This window comes from Bombina bombina, chromosome 2, assembly GCF_027579735.1.
Source record: "Bombina bombina isolate aBomBom1 chromosome 2, aBomBom1.pri, whole genome shotgun sequence".
In the NCBI taxonomy this organism is placed as follows: domain Eukaryota; kingdom Metazoa; phylum Chordata; class Amphibia; order Anura; family Bombinatoridae; genus Bombina; species Bombina bombina.
In genome coordinates, this window is record NC_069500.1 from 1,382,554,347 (window position 1) to 1,382,564,346 (window position 10,000).

The following is a 10,000-nucleotide window of genomic DNA, read 5'->3' on the forward strand; positions in this document are numbered from 1 at the left end:
TAGAAGTGGTAACTGTGGGAATATGTAAGCTAGGCTGAACCCCCAATGTACCGCTAAGGCATCTATCAGCTCTGCCTGGGGATCCCTGGACCTCGACACCGTATCGGGGTAGCTTGCAATTGAGTCTGGACGCCATGAGATCTATCTCCGGCGTTCCCCATCTGAGACAAATCTCCGCAAACACCTCGGGGTGAAGAGACCATTCCCCCGGATGGAAAGATTGTCTGCTGAGAAAGTCCGCTTCCCAGTTGTCCACACCTGGAATGTGAATCGCTGAGAGCGAGCAGCTGTGGGACTCCACCCACTCCAAGATACGAGACACCTCCCTCATTGCTAGGGAGCTCCTCGTACCCCCCTGCTGGTTGATGCAAGTCACGAGGTAATGTTTTCGTTCTGGAATCTGATGAAGCTGAACGACCCCAGAGGAGCCCATACCTTCAGAGCACTGTAGATTGCTTGGAGTTCAAGAATATTTATCGGAAGGAGAGACTCCTCCTGGGACCATTTCCCTTGTGCCATCCTGGCACCCCAAACAGCCCCCCATCCTGCCAGACTGGTGTCCGTGGTCACAATCTCCCATGACGGTCTCAAGAAGGATGTCCCCATGGACAGTTGCTCCGGACGGATCCACCAAGAGAGGGAGATCCGAGTCTGAGCATCCATGGATATCTGCTGTGATAGATCTGAATGATCGCCGTTCCACTGTCTCAACATGCACAATTGAAGAGGTTTGAGATGGAACCTGGCGAATGGGATGACGTCTATGCTTGAAACCATGAACCCGATCACCTCCATACACTGAGCCATCGAGGGGCTTGAGGAGGACTGAAGGCCAAGACAGGTGGACGCAATCTTCCTGCGTCGATGGTCTGTGAGAAATATTTTCATGGCCATAGAGTCTATTATCGTGCCCAGGAACTGCACCCTGTTGCTGGGAACCAGGGAACTCTTTCCTGAGTTGATTTTCCAATCGTGTGATTGGAGCAAAAGAAGAAGAGCCCTCGAATGATCCTCTGCGAGACTGATGGATGGTGCCTGGACTAGGAGGTCGTCCAGATAAGGCTCCACAGCAATGCCTCTGGATCTGGCCACTGCAAGTAGCGCCCCCAGAACCTTTGTGAAGACTCTTGGGGCCGTTGCCATGACCAAAAGGAAGGGTCACAAACTGGAAGTGTTGGCCCAGAAATGCAAATCTTAGGAACTTGAAGTGGTCCCTGTAAATTGGCACAAGAAGGTAAGTGTCCTTCAAGTCTATAGTCGTCATGAACTGTCCCTCTTGAACTAGGGGTAGGATAGAACTGATCGTTTCCATTTTGAATGATGGAACAATCAGAAACTTGTTTAAACACTTTAGGTCAACAATCGGACGAAACGTGCCCTCCTTCTTTGGAACCACAAAAAGATTTGACTAGTACCCTAGACCCCGTTCTGTAAGGGGTACTGGTACGATAACGCCGAGAGAGGCGAGATCTCTCACACACTCTAGAAAGGCCTCTCTTTCTTTCTGGTATTGAAGACAGGTTTGACAGGAGGAATCTGCCCTTGGGCGGATGGGATCTGAACCCTATCCTGTAACCCTGGGTGACCACTTCCAGAACCCAAGGGTCCTGAACGTCCTGCAACCAGGCTTCTGACAAGAGAGATAATCTGCCACCTACTTGGTCCAGAGACCGGTCGGGGACCGCCCCTTCATGCCGACTTGGTCTCAGCGGGCTTCTTGCTCTGCTTAAACTTGTTCTAAGATTGAGCCGTCTTCCAAGTTCCCTTGGACTGGTCCACTCTTGCAGCAGGCTGCTGGCGCTGGGCCTTATCCGCACGAAAAGGGACGAAAAGTAGATCCCTTCGGCTTTGCCTTCTTATTCTGCGGTAGGAAAGCCCCCTTGCCTCCCGTAACCGTGGATATGATCGAATCCAATCCTGGATTAAACAGAATCTTTCCTTGAAAAGGCAGGAACAGCCTCAATTTAAGAGGTCATGTCCACAGACAAAGAATTTAGCCACAGAGCCTTGCGAGTCAAAACTGAAAAACCTGACACCGTTCAGGCAAATCATTTTCACATTGGCATCACAGATGAAAAAATTGGCGACCTTCAGCGCCTTAATCTTATCCTGTATCTCGTCGATGGAAGTCTCCCCCTCAATCATTTCACACAGGGATTCACACCAATATGTTTCAGCTCCAGCAACCACCGCAACGGCTGCTGCAGGCTGAAAAACAAAGCCTGTGCTCTGAAACATCTTTCTTAACATGTTTTCCAGCTTTTTATCCATGGGCTCTTTAAACGACAAACTATCCTAGAGGGGAATAGTTGTCCGCGAGCATAGAGATAGCACCATCCACCTTAGGGACGGTACCCCACAGCTCAAGCTGAGAGTCCGGAACGGGGAACAGTTTCTTAAAGGAAGAAGGGGAAAAGGAAGAACATAATCGCTCCCATTCATTCTTAATAATATTAGCCATTTTAACGGGAACCGGGAAAGTCTGAGGTACTACCCTGTCCTTGTACACCTTATCTAGCTTAGGTATTGAAGGTTCCTCCGGAATCTTAGGCTCCGGAACCTCCAGAGTAGTAAGCACCTGCTTCAGCAAAAAGCACAAATTCTCCATCCTAAACATGAAATCAGGCTCCTCCACACCTGGAGCGTTAGCTGATACGGACTCCGACTCAGAAGGGTCCTCCTCCGAAGAGTCGGAGTAGGCCTCGTCATTGTATAATGCCTCTGGGATTTCCATCAGCGTAGACAACCCCTGGGCCGGGCCGCCATGGTACACCCTACGCCTGCGCTTAGCAGAACGTGGTAAGGCCTAGATCACTTTCGAAACCGCCGATTCCAGCTGGTCTGCAAAGTCTGACGGCCAACGAATCTCTCCTGAAGGAGTTACGGTTGGACCCCGGGGCGCTGCATGTGCAATTGGAGATGAATGCAGGGAACGCACCTCACGGGACGAGGAACCCTCAGAGGTGGACGGCTCAGTGGACTAGACATCAGTTTACATTTAGATGTCGTAACTTTATTATGGCATGTCGAACATAGTTCAGCAGGCTGATCTACCAGAACCTCCTCACAATAAACACAGGAATGAGACTTTGTTAAAGAGGGAGAACCCTCTAACGCGTCAGAGTCCTCCATAGCCTGCACTTTTATAATGGAATAGCTTAACTTATAAATAGGCACCTTTATACCTCCAATGGCCGGGGCACTCACCACCTCCTAGGACCCGGACTACAGAAACCGCTTTGTCTCCTGCGCTGCTGATCAACAGAGGAAGAGAGATAGGCACACCCGGTCACATGGAATGCCTGGCAGGACCACCCCTGCACTAAGAAGAAAACGTGCCAAAAAGGACCGTGCAATACTCCCGTCAGTAACCTGAAGTTCCATAATCTCCCCCTGTTGTTCAATAATCCCCTTTCCAGGAATATTAACCCTCATTTCTTTAAAGATAAAAGGTGTCACACTGTGACCCTGTCTTCTGCTATTATGTATAAAAATTAAACTATCTTACCAGAATCTAAGCCGTGGAACAGGAACACGGCCCTTCAAGTGTAACAGGTTAGTAGCCTCGCTCCTGACATGGACTTGAGTGCAGAAAGCAGGCAGCGAAACTAGTCAACGCTGATTGCTTGTGGAGCTGTTAATAGGAGTCGGGATGGTTTCGCAGAAAGACTCTCCTTGCATCTCCGGACTTTCGCCCAGGCTCTCACTGAGAGGCTGACAGGACTACTTCAAACTCCAGTCCCACTGCGAAGAGTACTACCCTCCATAAGGGACTACTCCGAATCCTCAGCACTTCTCTGCCATCCTCCTGTGAAGAAAGGCAAAGAATGACTGGGGGATGAGGGAAGTGGGGGAGGTATTTAAGCCTTTGGCTGGGGTGTCTTTGCCTCCTCCTGGTGGCCAGGTTCTTAAATCCCAACAGTAATGAATGAAGCCGTGGACTCTCCTCCCCTTTAGATGGAAAAGATACCCACCATATATGTGGATATCAAAGAATGACAAGGCTGCAATCAAAGCCCCAAATAAAAATAAAATCCTCTTCACAACACCACCAAATACCCCCCCCCCCAAACAATAGTGTAACATAAGCAAAAAAAACTAAGACCAGGCCTGGAATACAGCGTAGTTAATTCTGGATTATATGTTTCAAGAGCAACATTAAGCTGTTATTTAGCTACCTGCAGGTCGCGACATAGATGCCGCAGGAACTATTGCTGAACTTTGAGAGTGTTTTTACACTTATCTGCTCTAATTTTTAGTTATATTTATGATCATTCCAGGCCTGGTCTTGTTTTTTTGTTTAGGTTACAATTGTTTTGTGGGGGTATTTGGGGTGCTGTGAAGAAGTGTAAATAAAGCTTTTTTTTTGGGGGGGGGGCTTTGAGTGCAGCCTTGTAATTCTTTAATATCCACATATATGGTGGGTATCTTTTCTCCTTTTACTTTTGGTACATGTTAGTATATGACTGCTAGCCCCATCTTTAGTCCCATAAATATGGTAGAGTGCACACCTGCCTTTGTTAATTAACTGTGCATTATATATGCTTTATATTTATTTTTTTCAGTAGATTAATAAAACTGAAATGAAAACTACTCATATTTACCTTGTTACATACAACTTGCGGTTTGTACTGAGGAAGACAAAGATTTATAACCATCCTTCTCTAATGACGAAGATCTCTTATAACCGGTACCTTCAAAACACAAATAAAAACCATCTTATTATGTATTATAAATAGTCACTGCATTAATAAAAATAAAGAGATTTAGTATGTATTAAAAATTGTGAAACCTCATTTGTGGTATTACTAGATTTTGGCACATGCTTGTTGTTACACATGCAGGGGGGGGTGTCAGCAATTCTGCAGTGGTGTTACTGCCCAAAGGATTAACAGATGCATTAGCTATCAGCAGTACAGGTAGAAAGCCCTTTATCCAAAATGCTTGGATTCTGGAATATTTGTTTCACTAAAATGGGACAGTTTGGAGAGGGGATGGAATTAAGTGTAAACATCTTATGTCATTTAGGCAATATTTACATTATTATTGGTTATTTGTAGAGCGCCAACAGATTCCGCATCTTATATTTCATAATACAGATTATACACGCAACCTAAAGGTAGTTTAATAATGTTTAATATACTACAGTACTGTAATCAGAAAGGCGATATTTGTTGTTTAAATAAATAAAGCCTATTATTTGCATATTTAGAACACAAAACTAAATACACAGACAGAGAAAAATTTGTATTTTTTTTTTTAATTACTAATTAAAAATGATATATTTCAGAATAAGCTTGGATTTTGGAATTTTAGATTTGGGGATTTTTACCTGTTACTAAAAGAGCTAGCTCAGATATATGTTTGTGTGAATCATTGGCATCACATATGAGCTAAGTAATATAATATTCTCGGATTATAAGTGCTATTATCTATACACTACTATACTTTACAGTGCTTGACAAATCCGTCTAAAAATTAGGAACCAGACAGTGGGATTTGTAAAAAGATATAAGGAAAATAACTCAAAAAGTTAGTTGCCAGGGATAAAATGCTAGGAGTCAGTGACAAACACGCTGCTGGCTCTGCATTACACAGAACCTTTTTTTGATATTTTTTTTAGATCAGATTTATGGCTACAAAGTTCACAAAATTCCTGGAAAATGCATGGCGGCGTCAATGTCGCACTTAAAGGAACAGCAACGCCAAAATTAAATGGTAATTATTCAAAGAGAATATTACATTTTAAACAATTTTGCCCATTTCCTTCTTTATTGAATTTGCTTTGTTCTCTTGGTATCCTTGTTCAAGAGTAAACCTAGATAGACTCATAGGAGCTGAGAAGTGTGCACGTGTCTTTAGCTGCAGTGTTCGTAACTATGTTTAACATTGCTATAAAATGCTGTTGCCAGGAAGCTAAAGATACGTGCACGCTCCTGAGGTCACCTAAGATTACTCTTCAACAATGGATAAGAAGAGAAATAAGTAAACCTACTAAAAATTGCAAAGTTGTTTAAAAATGTCCTGCTCTGTCCAATACATTTAAGTTTCATTTTGACTTTACTGTGGTTTTAAATGGTTGAAGTCTTAACCAAGAGCTTGTGGCAAAAGCAAACATAACACGCCATTTGTGTCATTAAAGGGACAGTAAACACCTTGTAATTACAAGACATTTCTGTTGTGTTGCTGTAGAACATTATCAGTCAAGTCTTAGCGTTTTTAAACCAAATTACATTTTACTGGAGTTATTTTTCAATAGCAAAATTCCAGCCAGCATTTGCCTTATTTATAGGAGCCAATCTGGGTTTTAGTCTGCAGACAACAAGGCTCAACATAGTCATAAATTAGAGTAAAAAGAATGTATTTGCAGTAATCAGTTAAAGTCAATTACCGACAGATATCTAGCAGAGTTAGCCTTGAGAAAGGGGCAAAATAAACAACACAAATATATTGCAAAGTAGTACCTTTAATAATTTAATATAAACATTTTAAGAAAAACTCCAACTTCACTGCAAATGAACACTCACATTATATCAGAGTACAAACGTCATTGGTTTTATTAAAAATAAAAGATTGTGTTTAGCAACATTATCGGAGGAACTTTAAACACAGAAGCAAAGATATGCAAATACCCAAGAAATGCCATCTGAATCTATTTCAGCAAGTCCAAAGCACAGAATTTGAGAAGACAAAAAAAAATCCCCCCCAAGGTGTTAAGAATATTTCTAAAAAAGTAAATTTAAATAACAGATTTTAGTATTTTCAACCTTCTTGAAAGATAAAATGTAAAATCAAATCCAAGCTTGAAGTTTTGTTTAAGGTTAAATACTGCCACCTGGTGTTTATATATTGAAATTACATGATACTGATTGTAGGAACCAAAATCTAAGAATTATTATCTCAAGTTACCAAAGCTCCGTTTACATAACTATTGCAGACTCCGGTCGGTGCTTTTTATCTTACCCCCCCCCCGAGCCACCCTTCTACACAAAAGTATAAAAACATTTTAACCAGTAAGTACAATTTCAACCTGTACCTACCTGCTCACTCTTTTGCCAGAAAGGAGGGCAAGCTTCCCTGCAGTGACGTCTGTGGGTGAGAATTCTTCTACTGCACAGCCAGGTGCTTTAGACCAAGGGGCGGCAAAAAAGTCCAACAGGGATCTGAAACGTAGATTTAAACAGAGCTTAGGCAACGTGTATGCATTACACAGTGCAATGTTTTAATAGGCCATTATAGTAGAAAAACAGCATGTCTAGAGCCCATTATTATAAAACGAGTGACCCCTGCACCTCTATGTATTTAAACACTGCAAAAGGGGTGAAACACAAAGTGCTGCTGAGGAGCCACAGAGCCCTGCTGGTCCCAAGTGGAAACTGTCACAGATCCAATCACCAGCACTAGTCACATGACTGTAAATAGCTCTGCTGATTGTTTCCATTTGGTACTAGCAGTTCTCCGCATCGCCTGAGCAGAACTTTAACTAGGTGTTTAACTAGATGCGAGTTTAACACATAGCATTATTGGCTTGCTAGTTCTAAAACTATATGCTCTAACCAATTAAAGCAAAGCTAAGAATTTGTGCCATTGCTTTTGTGGCCCCAAAAAAACGTGGACCGGGAACTCATAATGTGGACAAACAAGGCGGCCATAAAAGGGCCACCTGGAGGGGTGGCAGCAAAAAGAGGGTCCCCTGCAACTTTACCTAAATGAGGCTCTGTGCCACTGGACATCTGTGGCACCCATAGGTTAGGAAGCTGCCCATCAGTCACTGATGTAAAGTTTGTAATTGTAGGAAGGTTCAAAAAGATCTTTGATGAAAACAACGTCATGTAAAGTATAGGAATGTTGTCTTCCATCTACAAAAAACCTTACATCCAATGCGCATGTGTTTTTAAAGGGACAGTCGACTCCAGAATGTTTGTTTAAAAATAACATTTCTGCTCCTAAGCATGCATAGGTATGTTTTTCAACAAAGAATACCAAGAGAACAGGGTGAATAAAAATTAATGATTTAAATAAAAAAAATAATCAAATAAAGATTTTTAAAATAAAATTAGAGGAAAATATCTATCTAAATATAGTTTCTATTTAAGATACTAAAGGTTATTCATCCTGAAATAGACGCTTTTTATTATTTAGCAATCTGCTCTATATTCATGGCTGAAATGTCTGTTTTTGGTAAATCAATTCCATTATTCCATGCACAATGTTATGCTCTCCCAGAGATTTCTGTCAGATTAGTTTGGACAATTTTTCTATCTTGAAGATATCACATATTATTGGTTTTGTAGTTCTCAAAACTGTGAATTTGTGTCTGCAGAAATAACACGCCCCTTCTTCACAGCAAAAATATTATAAAATGAGCATGCAGAGTTGAGAAATAGATCTTAAAGGGTCATAATCATGAAAGAAAACTTTTGGGTTTCAGATAAAAGCATACAATTTTCAGATTTACTTGTATTGTCAGATTGGCTTCATTCTCTTGGAATCCTTTGTTGAAGGATATCCTTTGGTTGAGAAAGTGACAAGCAGCTAGCTCACAGTAGTGCATTGCTTCTCAGCCTACCTATGCAGGCTTTTCAACAATGGATACCAAGAGTACAATGCAAATTTGATATGAGAAGTAATTTGGTAAATTGCATGTTCATTCTGAATCATTGTTTAATTTTGACTTTATTGTCCCTTTAATGCCATTGCTCCCCTGCAAAAATGTACACAGAATCAACCCATACTAAGGAGCCAATTTATCAAGTTGAGGCGGACAGCCGCAACTCTCCTCTGGCGGGCTACATTCCCCTGGCGGAATTCAGCATTGCACACAAGCCCTATTTTGCGCATGCATGCAATCCCGTCCCCTGCCCAAGCACAGCCAATCACGTGCTGGCAGTAGCTGTCAATCTCCCCGGTCGGACTAGACCGGGGAGATTGAAATTCACCACCTAAGAGGTAGCGAAAGGGTAGGGAAGAAACAGTCTAATGACCGCTGCTTGTTAAATACGGCGTGCAGGTTCTCTTGTGAGAACCTGCAGTCGTAGGCAAGCGAAAGCCTGACGAAGAGCTTGATAAGTCGCCCCCTAAGTTTCATGAAGCTCACTGAATAGAAGATTGTTTGGAGTGGAATACATCTTCACAAGGACCTAAGTGTGAGGAGGGAGGGGCAAGCATTAAAAATGAAAAATAAAGGTTATTGTTTTAGTTCAGTAACACTTTCAATTATTATTGTTATTTTTTCTCCTTCAAATAAAGTACAGGTGAAAAGTTGATCAAATATAAATGATTAACCATTAAACTGGAGATAATTCACCTCCGAATAATTTCAATGATCTATCTATGCATATCTGATGATATATTTACCATACCAGTAATGGTCTGATATAACTGGAAAAAATAATCTTGAAAAAAAAAAAAAAAAACATTCTAAAAATGAAAACCATGATTTAAAGGTTTTACCGACTATCGATTTAAATCACTAATTTGTTCTTTTGCAGGGTGAATTCGATTTAAATCAAAGCAAATTTGAGGATAAATTTGAAAAATTGTTGTTTAAAATTGTATGACCTATCTGAATCATAAAAGTGTAATTTTCACTAAACTGTCCCTTTTTGACCAATTTGTTAAAGGGACAGTCAAGTTAAAAAAAAAAAAAACTCATGACATAATTAGGGCATGTAATTTTAGACAACTTTCCAATTTACTTTATTTACCAATTTTGCTTTGTTCTCTTGGTATTCTTAGTTGAAAGCTAAACCTAGGAGGTTCATATGCTAATTTCTTATACCTTGAAGGCCCCCTCAAATCTGAAAGCATTTTGACAGTATTTCACCACTAGAGGGCATTAGTTCATGTGTTTCATATAGATAACATTGAGCTCATGGACGTGAAGCTCCTGGAGTGAGCACTGATTGGCTAAAAATGCAAGTCTGTCAAAAGAACTGAAATAAGGGGGCAGTTTGCAGAGGCTTAGATGCAAGATAATTACAGAGGTAAAACTTGTATT

The 10,000-nt window shown here is 41.4% G+C and overlaps 1 protein-coding gene across 1 annotated transcript in view; it reads right to left on the bottom strand.

Annotated features, from left to right (window-relative positions):
- The window catches only part of UBOX5 (U-box domain containing 5), a 99,552-nt gene that overhangs the window by 63,365 nt on the left and 26,187 nt on the right, over positions 1-10,000 (bottom strand). Inside the window, exons 2-3 of the mRNA XM_053704311.1 lie at positions 7,041-7,163; positions 4,605-4,694 (exon numbers count right to left, since the gene is read on the bottom strand). Of these exons, the coding sequence (XP_053560286.1) occupies positions 4,605-4,658 (54 nt within the window). The 5' untranslated portion in view covers positions 4,659-4,694; positions 7,041-7,163. The remainder of the gene's footprint in view (positions 1-4,604; positions 4,695-7,040; positions 7,164-10,000) is intronic.